General features: G+C 43.9%; 1 protein-coding gene across 1 annotated transcript in view; it reads left to right on the forward strand.

The window, feature by feature from the left end:
* LOC126425293 (uncharacterized) overlaps positions 1-19,757 on the forward strand; it is a 214,677-nt gene that overhangs the window by 13,976 nt on the left and 180,944 nt on the right. Inside the window, exon 2 of the mRNA XM_050088268.1 lies at positions 2,046-2,160. Within this exon, the coding sequence (XP_049944225.1) occupies positions 2,046-2,160 (115 nt within the window). The remainder of the gene's footprint in view (positions 1-2,045; positions 2,161-19,757) is intronic.

Below are 19,757 nucleotides of genomic sequence, written 5' to 3' on the forward strand. Positions count from 1 at the left end.
AAAATTGCTTTGGGGAAAACTATCTGTTGACTTTACCCATGAAGAAGATTAGTTTCAAAAGCAATCAAACACAGCTATTAAAATTGTGCTGCTGCTGGTGCTGCCGATTATCAGCAATTTTATATAAATATTTTTGAATTCATCTTTCCCAGGACCTGGGATAGAATGTAGGCCTAAATATTATTTCATACATATCTAAGACATTTATTTGTTTTAAACAATGGAAAACCCAGGATGGAATGCAACAATATTATGAAAAGGATAGTTGCTACTAACCATATAGCCCGCCCCCAGTAGATGAGTGGTCAGCATGACAATGTCAATCCTAAGGGCCCGGGTTCGATTCCTGGCTGGGTCTGACATTTTTTCCACTCAGGGACTGGGTGTTTTGTTGTCCTAACCATCATCATTTCATCCCCATTGATGCACAAGACACCGAAGTGGCGTCAAATCGAAAGACTTGCACCCGGAGAATGGTCTACCTGATGGGAGGCCCTAGTCGCACGACATTTACATTTTATTCACTAACCATATGGCGGAGATACTGAGTTGCAAATAGACACAGCAAAAAGACTGTCACAAAATGAGCTCTCCTCCGAGAAGGCCTCTGTCAAAAAAAAAAATTATATTAGTAAGTGCTGCTCATGGGAGCCTGGAGGGGTGAGATGGAGAGAGGGGTGTGAAGAAAGGTGCTGTTGGGAGGTTAGACAGAAGGGGGGAGCAGGGGGTAGTGGTAAAGGAGAGTAGTGAAAAGACTGGGTGTGTTGGTAGAACAGAGGGCTGTGCTGTTCCGGAATGTGAACAGGGAATGGGTAAGGAGAATGACTAATGAAGGTTGAAGGTGGGAGGGTTATGGGAACATAGGATATATCTTAGGGAGAGTTCCCACCTGTGCAGTTCAGAAAAGCTGGTGTTGGTGGGGAGGATCCAGATATCCAGATAGCACAGGCTATGAAGCAGTCACTGGGATGAAGAATGTTGTTGGGCGGCGTGCTCAGCAACAGGGTGGTCACTTGTTTCTTGGCCACAGTTTGTCAGTGGCCATTCTTGTGGTGAGACAGCTTGTTGGTTGTTATGCCCGTGTAGAATGCAGCACAGTGGTTGCAGCTTAGCTTGTCGATCACATGACTGGTTTCATATGTAGCCTTGCCTTTGATGGGACAGGCGATTCTTGTGACTGGATTAGATGGTGGTGGGAGGACGTATGGGACAGGCCTTGCATCTAGGTCTATTACAGGGATACGAGCCTTGAGGCAAGGAAGGTGGAAGCAGAGGTTCTGTCGGAATGGATAAGGATATTGTGTAGGTTTGGTTGGAAGTGGGAAATGGTGCGTAGGACATTTCTGATTTTGGGCATGACAAGAAGTAGTTGAAATCCTGACAGAGAATGTAATTCATTGACTCAGTCCTGGGTGGTACTGAGTCATGAGGAAATACTCCTCAATGGCTGGACAGTGAGAATTCGGGAGGTGGTAGATGACTGGAAAGATAAGGCATGGGATATCTGTTCCCATCCCAGCACTGCACAGCCCTCTGTTCCACCAACACACCCAGTCCTTTTACTTCTTTTCCACTTCTCCCCCTCTATCTAAGTTCCCAACAGTACATAGCTGCCCTACCTTCTCTCCACCTCAACCCTGCACACTCCCACGAGCAGCATTTACCGCCCCCACCACTACTGTTATCCCTCCGCTTCCCCATCCCACCCTCCTCCTTACCCCCACCGGGTTTGGCTAAAAGTTCATTTTGTGGCAGTCTTTTTGTTGTGCCTATCTGCAACTCAGGATCTCCGCTGTATTGTGAGTAGCAACTATCCTTTTTACAGTGTTGTTACGTTTATTTGCTTAGTTTTCTTGTTCGCAGTACATGGATTAGATAAGTCATTTACATCTATGATGTCGATTCCTCTCAGTAACGAAGGGAATATTTAGGAAACTTTATCTTGTTTATGGTTTGATGCCTCATTTCTTCAAGAATTTAGTTTGATACTTTCATCAAAATGAAATGAAGAAAAGCAATAAGTAAAGTGTTACTGAATGTTTCAGGCACAAATCCTGAACACACATATAGTATGGACTGGTCACAAGGACACCCTTCTCAACAGGAAACAAGATGCATCTATGACTGTGGAACCTACAACTACAATCAAGAACAGTGGAGGTGAGCTAACAGGCATATTTCCCAAGAGATAACACACAACTCCATTTAGGATTTCACCCAAATCAGAAAACATTTTTATGCTATTTCACAATATCATGCTCGACCAGAATCTTTGAACTGCTGTGCAAAGAATATTACATTTTGAAGTCACAAAATGAAATAAGGATGACACAGTCAAAAATACATCTTAAAATTCCAGGAAAACTTCATTCACTGAAATGCAATAATTAATATATTAACCATACAAAACCATTGTACTTTGTGAACATATCTATTATAAAATCTCCCATTTGCATTGTGTTTGTGCAAATGCTACAGTAACATGGTAATTAAGAATATGACAAACCATGTGTTCATCAAGTAGTCCGAAAGTTTAATCAAGCTTTTGAAATTGGTATGACCACTATAACTGCAAATTACTACAGGCAAATGCACCACACTAACAAAGTGCAATATACAATTGCCAGGACAGCTATGCAACACACAAGTTCCAATAGAGATCCTGCTAATTCTTTCAGAAGTTGTCTATTTTAGATCCTAATATAAATTTTTCTGAACTCTGGAAACAACAACTAGCATGACAATTTTATCTTGCCCTTCATCTGATTATGTGCCATAGTGCTTATGTTTCTAGTGCCTCCACTCCCCCATTCTATCCACAGAATTCTCTTGTTTTTGTCTTTCCTCTTTCATCTTAATGCTCATATGATTTGTAGCAATTTGACCTGTATGTGTCTTTAGCTCTCGACTGCAATTAGTCATTTAAGCCATCATAAATTTGATCATTATATGTACAACTTGTACATATACAGTATATTAGTTATGAGGAAGTATCCCATAATTGTGGAAAACTAAATAACTTACAGAAATGTTTGATACAGCACTGAATGCAGTATGTCTTCAAGTTTTATTTACAAATGTTCATTGTGGTTAACTTTTGTAACCTGATAAATGTCCCATATGTACTCACTTTCCCGCCAAATCCTATGAAGCAAATCCTGATGTGTGGTGAGAACTCCTCATGTTATCCATTGTCGCAATTATCAATGTTCCCAGAAGTGGATGCATGAAAATTCTGTCTTTAATATAGCCCCATGCACCAAGTGGGGTTAAATCAGGTTATCATGGTGGCCAGAATATTGTTCCACCAAGTCCAGTCCAAGTCGGCTCATTACTATGGACACATGTCACAGCTTGGTGATGATAATGTGGGGGCACACTATCTTCCAGAAAATAAAATCCTGCTGTAATTGAGGCATTAGATAATGTTCAAGCATGTCCAGGTGTGATATTCTAGAAAAGTTTACTTGGAAAAAACCATAAATTATATTGCATCATACTGCACAAGGAAAAATTTACCTTAAGTGAGTCCTGTACATGTTCCATTACATTCTGCTCAGCCCATATCCGAACATTATGCTGCTTCCCTTTACTGCAGTAATGGAAGCTGGCATTGCCACTGAACACAATTTTATTAAGAAAATCATCTTCAGTGTGCATTTTGTTAAGCATTTCTACACAAAACTCATCTTTCTTTGTAGTTTGCCTTAAAGCTTGCAACATTTCCAGTTTGTAGGATCTGAATGACAAGAATTCCCATAATACCTACTGCATTGTAAAACTAGGCATATTCAATTCTAAACTGGCATGCCTCTTTGATTTCCCCAGGCATTTAATGTAAGACTGCCAAACTTATTCAGTTGTTGTCAGGGACTGCTGGCTGACCCTGACATGGTATCCTGTGTGATGTAAAACCAGTTTCAGTAAAACAGTTTTCCCAGTTAATAACAGTTTGCCATTGAAGTTGTGACTCATCACTACTTAGTCCTCATTGATTCTGAACTATAATAGCAGATTTGGTTTCATAAAACCATAAACAACACTGTCTGTGCTCTACTCCATTATACAACTCTATGATGACTGTTTGAATAACTCATGCGTGCACGCCACCTTGGAGGAACATCAGAAACTACCAGTGTTGGGTAGAAATAAAACTTGAATATATGCTGCATTCAGTGCTGTTTCAGACATTTCTGTAAGTTGTTGACACTTTTCATAATTAAAGGTTTCTTTTGTATAACTAATTTATAATCACTCTGTACTTCACCAGGGCTTCAGACTACTTTCATTCATGGGCTCAAAAAGAATTAACATCCTACCCACACTTCTTCCCATCTATCCCAAAGTGGTATACCCATGCCCATCAAATCTGTCATGAATCTTAGTCCACCGTTACTCCCCACCTAATCCTAACCCCTTGCCACATGGGTCATACCCCTGTGGGAGTCCTGTCTGATGCAACCACACAGCACATCCAACTTGAGTCCCATCACAGGTGTATCCTATCCTGTCAGAAGCAGGGCCACATGTGAAAGCTGTCATATCATATACTTGTTCTGCTGTAGCTTCACTATAGCAATATATGTGGGCACAACTATGAACAGGCAGACTACCTGTATGAATTACCATTGCCAAACTGTGACAGAGACCAGGGCTGACCAATCAGTGGTGAAAACACTGCCGTACACAACATGCTTGATTTCAGTGGCTATTTTCCAACCTTGCCATCTGGATCCTTATGGTCAACATCAGCTTTCCTAATGGGAATTGTCCTTCCAACACATCATTCAGTCCCTTAATCCTCCTGGGCCCAGTTGCCTTTAGTCCCTACCCAATGCCCACCACTGCCTCTCCCCCAAGATCATAATCTCACTCATCTTGCACACAGCCTCTCTCATCCTCTGTTCTACCTCATCTCCTAAGCCCCTTTTCCAAGTTATTATGTGCTGAACACAACTTTCCTTGCCTTGGACCAGACAAACTCATCGATTCCGCATTCGTATCCCATGCCCTTATTGACACTCCCATCAGTCGAGCATCTTCCCCTAATCCCTCTCTCTTCTCCTGGACCCCTTGCCCAATCAACCTGACACAAGGCTTCAGCCCTGTCAGTCTGCAGTGCTGGCACAATTAGTCAGGCAGGACAATGTTGACAAGCACATGCATGCTTGTGCATCTACTTACGTGTATGTGTATTCTGTTGGTTCTGTAGATGTTCTTTGTGAATGAATGTGTATACTACACTGATGCTGCAAAACATTTTGAACCCTGCCAGCAACAAGAATGAATACTGCCTGCTGGTGTTGGAGCTGCCTGATTCAGAAAGGAAAGAAGCCATGTACAAGAAAGCGAGAAAACATTGTTGTAAGATTGATATGGGCTGTAAAAGGGGAAATCCACTGATATAAGTGAATTTGGACATCATTGATACAAACAGAAATGTCTGTATGTAAGGTCAACTCACTCAAAACACTGGTAGCAGCTGTCCAGCAGGACCTGATAAATATGAGAATATCATTAGAACATAATCAAATGTGCAGCAGTGTGCATGTAGAGACTTTAGGTTACATAGCACAGCAGTTTAATAAATTTTTAGTGTAATTTCCTGTGATAAACTAGATGGTTAGCTATATATTGAGTGACTTTACCGCTTTCTCTACCTCATTCCCGTGTTTATCAACAATTTTTACAGTCTCTGCCACTCCTTTCTTCCTAGTTGTGACAATTTCTCTTCTTCACAATACTAGAGTAGCAATCTATCTTTTCTGTATTTGTTAATATTCCAACCTGTGTTTTCCATTGCTCTGTTAAAGTAACTGTTAGCTTTGTGAACATTCTATCATCACTTTGATGACAGAAAGTTAATTTAAGAGCAGCTAATACACATGCCTGTCAGTGTAGGGATGAGTCTTGATTCCACAAACAACCCAAATGTTGCACCAGGATCACTCTTAAATTACACAAAAGAGAGAGCAACCAAATGATATGATGCTCTTATCCACGTGTAAAGTACATTGAGTGAAACTGACTCCTGCCAAAATTGGTATGCTGCAGTTATCACCAGCTGGTGAATCCTACCTGTTAAAGCTGTAGCAGTCGGTCATGGGGCAGAGCACTGATCTTTAATTAACTTTCTGTCATCTAAGTGATGATAGGATCTTCACAAACCTAACCATTAGTTTAATGAAACAATGGAAAATACAGGTTGGAATATTAACAATTACAGAAAAGATTGCTACTCTCTGTAAAGACAAATTGTTGAGTTGCAGATAGGTGCAACTAAAAGACTGCTACACATCAACAGTTCTTCAATGGCAGCAGGTTCATTGCCCAGTAGGCTGAAGGTCTCACAAAGGCCTTCACAGACAGGGATTACCCGGACGTAGACAGCAAACAGATTTCCTGTGCCATATCTCTACACACACACACCATATCTTTCCACCGCTCCCAAGAACCTGCTAAAAAGAAGTGCCCCTTCCATCACTCAGTATCATCCTGGACTAAAACAATTGAACCACATCCCTCTTCAAGGCTTTGATAATCGACCATCGTTCTCTGATATGAGGGACACCCTACCCGAGATCATTCCCACTCCTCCTAAAGTGGTGTTCTGTCTATGCCACTCCCAATCCCAATCCCTTGCTGCAGTGATCATATCTCTGTGGAGGACCTACATGCCCAATCCACCCACCCTGCACATCGTATTCCAGTCTTGTCACAGGCTTATCCTGCCCCATCCGAGGCTGGAACTCCTGTGAAAGCATCCATGTTTTGTGCTCAGCTCTTTGTATTGGTATGACTACCAACCAGCTATCAACCTGGATGAATGGCCACCACCAAACTGTGACCAAGAGCAAAGTGGACCACCCTGCAGCACAACATGCAGCTGAACACAAAACGCTTAATTTCAGTGGCTGCTTCACAATCTGAGCCATGTGGATTCTTCTCTCTTCCACCAGCTTTTCTGAACTGTGCAGATGGGAATTATTTTCATGAAATCATCCCAGCCTCAACCTATTGTAACATACTGTCCCGCCCCCAGGGGCTCGGCATTCAGGTGCCGGGTACGGGCTTGGCAACCCCAGGGTTCCTGAGCTGGGGACTGGTAAGCGCCGCCAGTCCCCTGTCACCGTAAGCTCTGGGCATACTTCAGCGACCACCGTGTGGCACGGCAGTGGAATGTTGTGTGTCTCAGAGGATGGGGATCTTGGCTTGACCGCCCGGATCGCGAGGATGGAATAAACCTCTATAAACAACCCTTCAATCTCGAGGTGTGCTGCCCGCTGATGAGATGAATGGCTGTTGAGGTGGAACAGTCGTTAGCGGGCAACCTCTGGGGAACCTGCCGCACCTCAGTTGTATAAGGCTTACCTAGGCACGCGGGGCTCGGTCTGGGTGGACTTCTAGTTCCCTAGGTGCTCATGGGACCGAGATGGATCCTTCGAAATCCTCTTTTCTTCCTCCCAGCAGAAAGGGTGGGCCGCTGGAAGGTTCTAACACCCAGTCTCTCAAGAGGGCTCGTGCAGTCAGTCCCACTGACTCCGGCACTTCTTTGACAAGTCCAGTCTTAAGTAGCAGAATGCATTCTGGTAACCCAAATGTGTTTCTCATTGTGAAACGGAAGGAGGGTAGTTTTGAGAAGGTTTCGCCCTTCTATATACAAAAGGGTTTGGAGGGAATCTGTGGCTCCTTAAAATCAGTGAAGCGCTTACGTAATGGGACCTTGCTAGTGGAAACTTCCACTTCCCAGCAAGCAACTAACGTCCAATCTGCTAAATGCCTTGGAGAGTATGCCATAGACACTGAACTGCACAGCACCTTGAACTACAGCAAAGGGTTGTGACATGCCGGGATCTAGTTGACATTCCCAAGGAAGAACTGCAATGTGAGTGGGCTCCGGAAGGTATCGTTGATGTCCAACATATCATGAAGAGGGTTGATGGCAATCTTGTCAAATCCGACTCCTTTATTCTGACCTTCAGCAGCACGAAACTTCCTGAACATGTTAAAGTTGGCTTCCTTCGCCTTAGTGTGAGGCCTTATTACCCGACCCCAATGCGCTGTTTTAAATTCCAGTGTTTTGGGTATACCACCTTAGGATGTAAAGGTGAAGTGACTTGTGGCAACTGTGGTAAGGCTGCTCATGAAGGAGTTGGTTGCTCCTCTCCAGCCAAATGTATCAATTGCTCTGGGAACCACCCTGTTTGGAGTAGGGACTGCCGAATATTTTTAGAGGAATGCAAAGTCCAGGAAATAAAAACGACCAAGCGTATCCCCTATGGTGAGGCCAAGAAGATCTGTAAGTCAATACAACCTCCCACTTTTTCTACATCTTTTGCATCCCTGGTTAGAAGCCTACTCCAAAAGTCGATGCCTCAACACAGACAGAGGTGCTGAGTGTTGGCACTAATACCTGCAGCTGTCAGTGCACTTGCAACGCAGCCAGTGTTTCAGAGCCAGTAGCCCCTACTTGAATGACAGACAAAGGTACAGTCGCAAACTTGGGCCAGCCCCTGGCGCCTCCAACAGCTGAGGATGTTCCGAAGCCCAGTACAGCCATTACCACTCCCACATCAGCTCCCCCAAAGCCCACCAAACCGCAGAAAGCTCACGTACAGCAGCAGCAGTGGGTCAAATCCCGTGGTAAACCGTCTGACCATGCAGATGTTGTTTTACGTGAGGCTTAACCTGACTCTTCCCCAGAGTTGATGGAATACGATGTATGTGTGGGGCAATCATCTCGCCCCACGCCTGCCCCTCCACCTGCTGTGGTCTCCCCGCCCCGTCAGAGAGACAGGATGAAGGTGCTACCCCTATCATAGATGGCTCCCATACTTCAGTGGAACTTGCAAGGGTTCAGGACGCATGTGGAGGAACTTCATCTACTATCTCAGGGTAGACCACTGTTTCTATGTCTCCAGGAGACTTATTTCCATCCCTCTTACTCCCCTGAGCTACGAGGCTATACACTCCACAAAAAGGACGACCTGCGTGGAGAGAGAGCTAGAGGAGGCGTAGGTATTTTCGTCAGGACGGACTACCACTCCTCGCCTTTCTCACTTATGACGACTTTACAGGCCGTCGCTGTGTCCATGCACGTGTGTCATCCATTGACTGTATGTTCGCTTTACTTGCCCCCACATGATGCACTTGATGAAGCGGCCCTCACCGACCTTCTTACACAGCTCCCCCAGCCATTCATTATTTGTGGTGATTTTACTGCCCACAATGTGCTTTGGGTCTCTGCAATTACCTGTCCCAGGGGTAGAGCAATTGAGGGGCTTCTCCTGTCATCCTGTGCCTACTTGCTCAATGGAGGACAGAGCACTCATTTCTGCTCGACGACTGGGTCGTTCTCTGCGATTGATCTCTCGCTTTGCTCTCCAGCTCTTGCTGCGAGTGCTCATTGGGAAGTGGTCGCTGACTTGCACGGCAGTGATCATTTCCCAATCTGGATTCACCTGCCAGATCGCATGGGTCCTGAAAGGAGACCACCACGATGGGTGCTCCATGGAGCCGACTGGACATTTTATAGACAGTTGGCCCAGTTCGAACACTGTGCGAATGTTGAGGCGTGGGTGGATCATATTACCAAAACGGTCCACCACGCCGCTGCAACAGCCATTCCGCAGTCCACAGGCCACCGGAAGAGGCCACCTGTCCCTTGGTGGAGTGCCAAATGCAGCTCTGCAATCAGGACCAGGCGTGCTGCTCTGCGTTGGTTCCAGTGTCGGCCGACTGCTGATAATCTTGCAGCCTTTCGGGTGGCGAGGGCAAGATGTCGCTGCATTATTCATGAGAGCAAGAAGAGGTCGTGGCAAAAGTTCCTGAACACCATTAATCGTTCCACCAAAAGTTCCATTGTCTGGGAGACCATCAGGATAATTTCTGGCAGAGGTGCCCCATAGCTGCTGTAATGAATAATGGCCCTCTCCACATGGATCCGTGAGACATTGCCCAGACTATGGCAGCGTATTTTGCCACACTTACTGCAACAACCAGTCAGGATCCACGTTTCCAGCGCCATAGAGCGGTTGCTGAGAGATGTAGTCTGGACTTCCAGTCCACCTCCCATGAAGTTTACAACTGCCTATTTTCTATGTGGGAGCTGGATTCTGCATTGTCTGGAGATCGTGACACATCCCCTGGTCACGACAGGATCCATTACAGTATGCTATGGCACCTCATAATGCGCAACAAAGAAATCCTTCTCGCACTTTTTAATGCCATTTGGGCGTCGGGTGACTTTCCTGCCGGGTTTCGTGAGGCAGTTTTAATTCCTTTTTTAAAACCTGGGAAAGACTGCACGCACCCGAGTAGCTACCATAGTGTTGCCCTCACTAGTTGCATGGGGAAGACCTTGGAGTGGATGGTCAACCGCCACCTTGTCTGGATGTTAGAATCCTGGCAACTCCTTAGTCGCTTTCAGTGTGGATTCAGGAGGTTTTGTTCCACCTTCAATAACCTTGCCCTCCTGGAGGCGGCTATACAACAAGCTTTCCTACACCATCATCACCTTCTAGGTGTATTTTTTGACATCGAGAAGGCCTACGATACCACTTGGAGGTGTCTCATCCTGGAGCAGCTTCACAAATGGGGTTTTCGTGGTTGTCTTCGTCTTTTTATTCAGTTTTTCCTCTCGCCACGATATTTTAGATACCGAATTGGTGACGTCCTGTCTGATCGCTTTGAGCAGGAGAACGGTGTCCCTCAGGGTAGCGTTTTAAGTGTGACTCTCTTTGCCATCGCTATTAATAGCATTACGTCCATAGTGAAAATTCCTGTCCAGTGTTCCTTGTTTGTGGATGGTTTCTCTTTGTTTTGCTCTTCTTCAAGCCTTGCAACGACAACGCATCAGTTGCAACTTACTATTAGACGTTTGTGGATGACTGGGCGCAGAAGAGTGGTTTTAAGTTTTCCACCGAGAAGTTTGTATGTGTTCTTTTTCACCGTTCTCGTTTGATTTTAATTTTTCCTGAGTTGAGGATGAGGGACACTATTCTTACTTTTAAAGACACGGTGAGATTTCTGGGGCTCATTTTTGACTCGAAGCTTACGTGGTTACCTCATCTTAAAGACCTGAAACGGCGGTCGCTTCAGGCTTTAAGTATTTTAAAATGTCTTAGCCACAGTACATGGGGAGCTGACAGGACTTGTATGCTCCAGTTTTACACGGCATTTGTGCAATCTTGGCTCGATTATGGGTGCACGGTGTATGGGTCTGCGAGGCCTTCTTACTTAAAGATGTTGGACATTGTGCACCATAAAGGGCTTCGGTTGGCCACTGGGGCATTCCGAACTAGCCCCATACCAAGCCTATGTGCAGAGGATGGTGAACCGCTGCTTCATATGCGGCGGCGGCTACTTACAGTGCGCCAGGCATATAAAACTTTGTCCACACCGTACACACCTGCATACCATACCATTGCTCAGCCTCCTCTGGCATGGTTATTTCATAACTAGCAACATGCGACGCAGCCCTATGGGATTCGCGCACAGGATTGCCTCGCTGCGATGTCTACGGCTGGTCTTCGTGTTTTACATCGCTGTTGGAGCAGATCTCCACCTTGGCTCCTCCAGAGACCCAAACTTATTTTAGATTTGACTAATTTTAAGAAAGATGTCACACCAGATTTTACATTCCAGTCTCTGTTTTTTAACATTTTAGATGTGCATCACGGTTTCACTGTCGTTTACACTGATGGCTCCAAACAGGAGAATTTCCTTGGCTGTTCTGTGGTGTTCCCTGATCATGTTACCCAGATTTACCTCCCTGCTGAATATACCGTTTTCACAGCGGAGCTCCACGCGATCCTGAAGGCACTGGAGCAGATGACTCGTGTTCGGGGCGATCGATTTCTTCTCTGCTCCGATTCTCTTAGTGCCTTACAATCACTGCAGCACCTGTACCCGACTGAGGAGACGGTCCAGCTGATATATGACCAACTGTACTTGCTCCAATGGCGGGGTAAAGAGGTATCCTTCTGCTGGGTGCCTGGTTGTGTAGGAATATGGGGCAATGAACAGGTCGATCGTGCTGCCAAGGAGGCCTGCAGAGAGCAGGATGTGGTCCAGTGTCTTATCCCCTTGCAGTCTGTCATCTCTGCACTCCACAGGAAGTACATGGAGTTGTGGGAAGACGAATGGCTGGCGGTGACTGCCAATAAACTGCGGTCGGTAAAGTCAACCACTCGGCCATGACGTTCCTCCTGCTGGTTGCTCAGGTGGGAAGAGGTGGCCCTCACACGTCTTTGGATTGGGCACTGTCCTCTCACACATAGCTTTTTATTATGGTGGGAGGATCCTCCGTTTTGTGATGCTTGTGGTGTGCACATCTCTGTCCGGCACATTTTAACAGACTGCATTTTATACTGTGATGCAAGGGCAGAAGCACAAGTTGATTGGGATCTGCCTCATGTTTTAGCTAACGATGAGACGTGTGTGTCTAGGGTTTTTAAGTTTTATGATGTGTCTGCACTCTGGCCTAAACTTTTAGGCTGGAGGTTTTAGTGTATTGCAGAGTGGCTGACTCCTCCATTTTTTTCCTTGCGGTCAGCCAGCCACTTCCATCTGCTACATTGTTTTAGCTCCCTCTACCATTTTCTTTCTGTGTTGTCCACGTTTTACTGCTGACGCCCTGCTTCATCCCACGCTTCGGTGTGGGTGAGCACATATTTTTCAACGATTGTTCCCCGTGTTTTATGTTCCGTTTTATATTACTGTTCTGAGTTTTTTTCTTGACACCCGTCTCACTATGTTACTAAACGGGTGCTGAAGACCTTGCTGTTGTGCGCCCAAAACCCCCTGTACTACTACTACATACCGTCCCCACACCCTCCACCCAACAATTTCCAATAGAAGAGGAAGGGGGGGGGGGGGGAGTAAAGAGCCTCAGAGTGTGTCAGCAGAATACAGGGCTGTGAAGTGCGGGAATGGGCAGAGGAACTATCCTTTTCATAATATTATTACATTCCATTCTGGATTTTCCATTGGGTTCTGGGAACATAGGATATATTGCAGGGAGAGTTCCCACCTGTGCAACTCAGAAAAGCTGGCGTTGTTGGGATGTATCCAGATGGCACAGGCTGTGAAGCAGTCACTGAAATGAAGAACTCTATTTTTGATAAAGGCCTTATTGGCTGAAAGTTCACTTCCTGACAGTCTTTTGTTGTGCCTATCTGTGACTCGTCATCTCCTCTGTGTGATAAGTAGCAACTATCCTTCTCATACTGTTCCACCCCATTCTGGATTTTCCGTTGTTTAAATACTAGTGATTAAAGATATCTGACATCATGAACCAGCTACATTTAGATCAACTATCAAATCATGTGATGAACTGATTAGTGCTCTCAGATTCAGAGGAATAGGGTTCAAATCCCCATCCACCTATCCAGATATATGTTTTATGTTGTTTTCTTAATTCATTTAAGATGACTGCTGTGATGCCCCCTTTTTATTTTGTCTCCAGTCCAAGTCTGTACTTTATCTCTAATGAACTTCGGTTTCATTAAGTGCTAATCTTCCTTCCTTCAGGGTCACCAACACCATGCTTTAGTTTCAGAGTAAATATATAATGGAAGGAAAAAGGCATAACTCACTGTATAGCTGAGATGCTGAGTTGTTGAGTCACATAAAGAAGTTGATAGTTTTATGATGAACCCTTCAGAGCCTAATAAACTGAACATAAACATTATGACAAATTGCCCAAGAGCATGTTGTACCATCTTTTCAGTGCAATACTGTGGCAATTATGTATGGTTTGCAGTCAGCCAAGTTCACAGTAGGTTTCTGGAGGTATTGGCACCTGATGTCTATCCACAGGTCATGTAATTTCTATACACAATGGACTGGTGGTTAATGGGTTTGGAGCTTGTACCTAATAGCATCCCAGCTGTGATTCATTGTGTTCTGAGAGACAAATTTGGTGACAGGGCCTTCAAGGTGAGATTACTATCTTGCTCTACATAGCTTCACAAAGCTTCACAAAGAAGAATTGAAAGAAGTTGACATTACTAATGATATGCACTCACAGACTTCTGAAAATGTGTCTTATGATCAGAACTGTGTTTTCCATGCTAAAACTGACAGCAAAGAATTATTCTGTAGCTCAGGTGGTGTTGTCACCAAAGTTGAATTTACTGCAAGCCTTGAGGAATATGCTTTGTACAAGAAAAAGCAATGCATGCTGTGACTGTCAAACCTAAGCTCCAAACCAGGTATGAACAAAGTGGATGATGATGTTGGAAAAAATCAGACACCCCTTTTTAATAAAACTGTGTCAAGATATATTGTTGCTAGCATGCTGATTTAGGCACAGGGGTGGCTGTTGCTGCAAGAGAGGCACTCCCTGTTCCTGTTCCTTTAGCATTTAACAGTAGTTAAAGATGGGGAAGCTGCTGATGAAGTAGAAGCAATTCTGTTGTAGGAGGAACTGGAAGTGAGGTTAGCAGAAGGAACATTTCCCTTTTGCTTCTGAGGATAGCCTATCAGTGGACTGGCTGTGTGCTTACAAAGATGAACCCAACTATGGTAGCAGTAACAATGAAACAGGAGGAGCTGAATAAATCTGTGCAGTCACAGTATGCTATCCAACAAGTTGAGATGTCAAGCTTGAAGTACAATTGACATTGACACCAGAGGCTGTTACAACTGCAGAACCTATGATGACAAGCAGTGTGTGTGTTTTCCCCAGAATGCTTTTGTAGCTTTACCCGCTCCCACAGTGTCACAGATTAACATCACAACTGTTACACCACTGACTACAATTCTATGCCTTCCATCTGTGGTATCAGCATCAAATCTGATGAACCAGTGTACAAGCCAGCTGACTGGTTGTGTAAGTGTCCCATCAAATGGAATTATCATTTCTTACCTACCAAAGCCTGCTGCTGTGACAAGTCAAGTGCTGTGCTGTACCTCCCCTTCAGTAGCAGTACTCCTTCGTGAGCTCTGCCGATAGTTGTTCCAAAACGTCAAATCAAAAACAAACCAGTCTTCGAAACTTTTCAGGTATCTTTCAAGGTACAGTGGGAGAGGATGAAATTTTCAAGACTGTTCAAATAAGCCATAACCTGCTGCAGTTAATCAAGAATAAAGTTACCAAACATCTCTGGCTATCATACAGAACAGCCCAAATCAGGACCAGTTATATTGTCAGTCAGCCACCTCCATCTTTTTTAGCTGCTATCTCAAACACTACAGGTGTTCTAAAAAAAAAAAAATAAATAAAATAATATATAATCTCAGAAACCCCTGTTAGTGCTTGAGCTGCTGCCCAATATTGTGTGTTTACTTCTTCACAAACTGGAAATGAAACGACTAGTACCTCCACTAACACCAAGGCATTTACCATCATCTCCATGCTCCCCCCCCCCCCCTTCCCCCTCCTCGCGCGCGGCACACACACACACACACACACACACACACACACACACACACACACACACACACACACACACACGCACACACACACACCACCATGTTCTATCCTCTGGAAATACTACTGTTGGTCTGTTTGTTGATGTGTACCAGAAGAACAGACCATTAGTATATTTGGCTATAAATTACAGTGAACAACAATTTATGGTTAACTGTCTAAATCCAGCTATGCAGCCAGTCATCAGGAGGGAGAGGATGCAAGTTAATCCTAATTAGCTTGTGGTAATGTATCACCAGATGCTACATTACAGAGTTCTAGTGCCCAGCAATGGGGAAAATATGGCATCATGTAGTTGGACAATCTCAGATTTTGTTATGAAATGTGCACAACATATTTGTTTTTGTGAGGGGTGTATTTTTTGCAATGGAGAAAAATTGCTATAGCCTACTGGCTTACTCCTGTGACCCATATATGAGAAAGGGTTGAAAATGTTTCCACAATTGATATAAGTGTAAAGTACTTAAGTCTTGTGAAGGAGTGAATATTCTCATTTGTATTGTTAACTCAGGGAAATAGCATAGTACTTTGTGTTTGGCTTCCATTTCTGTATTTCACTGTCATTCTTCGATTGTCTATGATATCAGTTTTTTCTGACTTGCCAAATGGCCTTTCCTGTTCCACTCACAAATAGAGTGAGGGAAAAATGACTGTCCTTATGCATCCATATGAGCCCTAAATTCTCATATCTTCATGGTCCTTATGCACAGAATATGTTGGCAGTGGTAGAATCATTTGTCGTTTAGCTTCAAATGCTGGTTCTCTAAATTTTCTCAAAATTGTTTCTTGAAAAGAATGTCGCCTTCCCTCTGGGAGATTCTCAGTTGAGTTCCCAAAGCAATTCCATAACACTTACATGTTTTTCATGCCTATCTGCAACAAATCTAGCAGCCTGTCTCTGAATTGATTCGATATCTTTCTTCGATCCGACCTGGTACAGATCCCAAACACTTGAGCAGTACTCAAGAATAGGTTGCACCAGTGTCCCATGTGCAAGCTCATGTACACGTAACCATGTTGTTGTTGTGGTCTTCAGTCCTGAGACTGGTTTGATGCAGCTCTCCATGCTACTCTATCCTGTGCAAGTTTCTTCATCTCCCAGTGCCTACTGCAGCCTACATCCTTCTGAATCTGCTTACTGTATTCATCTCTTGGTCTCCCTCTACGAGTTTTACCCTCCACACTGCTCTCCAGTACTAAATTGGTGATCCCTTGATGCCTCAGAACATGTCCTACCAACCGATCCCTTCTTCTGGTCAAGTTGTGCCACAAACTCCTGTTCTCCCCAATTCTATTCAATACCTCCTAATTAGTTATGTGATCTACCCATTTAATCTTCAGCGTTCTTCTGTAGCACCACATTTCGAAAGCTTCTATTCTCTTCTTGTCTAAACTATTTATTGTTCATGTTTCACTTCCATACATGGCTACACTCCATACAAATACTTTCGGAAACGACTTCCTGACACTTAAATCAATACTCGATGTTAATAAATTTGTCTTCTTCAGAAACACTTTCCTCGCCATTGCCAGTCTACATTTTTACCCTCTCTACTTTGACCATCCATCAGTTATTTTGCTCCCCAAATAGCAAAACTCCTTTACTACTTTAAGTGTCTCATTTCCTAATCTAATTCTCTCAGCATCACCCGATTTAATTCGACTACATTCCATTATCCTGGTTTTGCTTTTGTTGATGTTCATCTTATACCCTCCTTTCAAGACACTGTCACCGAGCGAGGTGGCGCAGTGGTTAGCACACTGGACTCGCATTCGGGAGGACGACGGTTCAATCCCGTCTCCAGCCATCGTGATTTAGGTTTTCCGTGATTTCCCTAAATCGTTTCAGGCAAATGCCGGAATGGTTCATTTGAAAGGGCACGGCCGATTTCCTTCCCAATCTGTCCCTAACCCAAGCTTGCGCTCCGCCTCTAATGACCTCGTTGTCGACAGGACGTTAAACACTTACCACCACCACCACCACCACCACCACCACCACCACCAAGACACTGTCCATTCCGTTCAACTACTCTTCCAAGACCTTTGCTGTCTCTAACAGAATTACAATGTCATTGGTGAACCTCAAAATTTTTATTTCTTCTCCATGGATTTTAATACCTACTCCGAATTTTTCTTTTGTTTCCTTTACTGCTTGCTCAATATACAGATTGAATAACGTCGGGGAGAGGCTACGACCCTGTCTCGCTCCCTTCCCAACCACTGCTTCCCTTTCATGTCCCTCCACTCTTATAACTGCCACCTGCTTTCTGTACAAATTGTTAATAGCCTTTCGCTCCCTGTGTTTTACCCCTGCCACCTTCAGAATTTGAAAGAGAGTATTCGAGTCAACATTGTCAAAAGCTTTCTCTAAGTCTACAAATGCTAGAAACGTAGGTTTGCCCTTCCTTCTTTCCTTAATCTGTTTTCTAAGATAAGTCGTAGGGTCAGTATTGCCTCACGTGTTCCAAAATTTCTACGGAATCAAAACTGATATTCCCCGAGATCGGCTTCTAACAGTTTTTCCATTCTTCTGTAAAGAATTTGCGTTAGTATTTTGCAGCTGTGACTTATTAAACTGATAGTTCGGTAATTTACACATCTGTCTACACCTGCTTTCTTTGGGATTGGAATTATTATATTCTTCTTGAAGTCTGAAGGTATTTCGCCTGTCTCATACATCTTGCTCACCAGATCGTAGAGGTTTGTCAGGACTGGCTCTCCCAAGGCTGTCAGTAGTTCTAATGGAATGTTGTCTACTCCCAGGGCCTTGTTTCAACTTAGGTCTTTCAGTGCTCTGTCAAACTCTTCAACCAGTATCATATCTCCCATTTCATCTTCATCCATCTCCTCTTCCATTTTCATGATGTGGTCCTCAAGAACATCGCCCCGGTATAGACCCTCTATATACTCCTTCCACCTTTCTGCTTTCCCTTCTTTGCTTAGAACTGGGTTTCCCTCTGAACTCTTGGTATTCATGCAAGTGGTTCTCTTTTCTCCAAAGGTCTCTTTAATTTTGGTGTAGGCAGTATCCATCTTACCCCTCATGAGATAAGCCTCTACACCCTTACATTTGTCCTCTAGCCATCCCTGCTTAGTCATTTTGCACTTCCTGTCAATCTCATTTTTGAAATGTTTGTATTTCTTTTTGCCTGCTTCACTTGCTGCATTTTTGTATTTTCTCCTTTCATCAATTAGATTCAGTATCTCTTCTGTTACCCAAGGATTTCTACTAGCCCTCGTCTTTTTACCTACTCGATCCTCTGCCGCCTTCGCTATTTCATTCCTCAAAGCTACCCATTCTTCTTTTACTGTATTTCTTTCCCCCATTCCTGTCAATTGTTCCCTTATCCTCTCCCTGAAACTCTGTACAACCTCTGGTTCTTTCAGTTTATCCATGTCCCATCTCCTGAAATTCCCACCTTTTTGCATTTTCTTCAGTTTTAATCTACAGTTCATAACCAATAGATTGTGGTCAGAGTCCACATCTGCCCCTGGAATTGTCTTACAATTTAAAATCTGGTTCCTAAATCTCTGTCTTACCATTGTATAATCTATCTGAAACCTTTTAGTATCTCCAGGCTTCTTCCATGTATACAACCTTCTTTTATGATTCTTGAACCAAGTGTCAGCTATGATTAAGTTGTACTCTGTGCAAAATTCTACCAGGCAGCTTCCTCTTTCATTTTTTAGCCCCAATCCATATTCACCTGCTACGTTTCCTTCTCTTCCTTTTCCTACTACCGAATTCCAGTCACCCATGACTATTAAGTTTTTGTCTCCCTTCACTATGTGAATAATTTCTTTTATCTCATCATACATTTCATCAAGTTCTTCATCATCTGCAGAGCTAGTTGGCATATAAACTTGTACTACTGTAGTAGACATGGGCTTCGTGTCTATCTTGGCCACAATAATGCGTTCACTATGCTGTTTGCAGTAGCTTACCCGCACTCCTATCTTTTTATTCATTATTAAACCTACTCCTGCATTGCCCCTATTTGAATTTGTATTTATCACCCTGTATTGACCTGATCAAAAGTCTTGTTCCTCCTGCCACCGAACTTCACTAATTCCCAAATTTTAAATTTTCTAACGTACCTGCCCGATTAAGGGATCTGACATTCCACGCTCCAATCCATAGAATGCCAGTTTTCTTTCTCCTGATAACGATGTCCTCTTGAGTAGTCCCCGCCCGGAGATCTGAATGGGGGACTATTTTACCTCTGTAATATTTTACCCAAGAGGACGCCATCATCATTTAATCATACAGTAAAGCTGCATGCCCTTGGGAAAAATTATGGCTGTAGTTTCCCCTTGCTTT

Source organism: Schistocerca serialis, chromosome 10 (assembly GCF_023864345.2).
Source record: "Schistocerca serialis cubense isolate TAMUIC-IGC-003099 chromosome 10, iqSchSeri2.2, whole genome shotgun sequence".
Lineage (NCBI taxonomy): Eukaryota > Metazoa > Arthropoda > Insecta > Orthoptera > Acrididae > Schistocerca > Schistocerca serialis.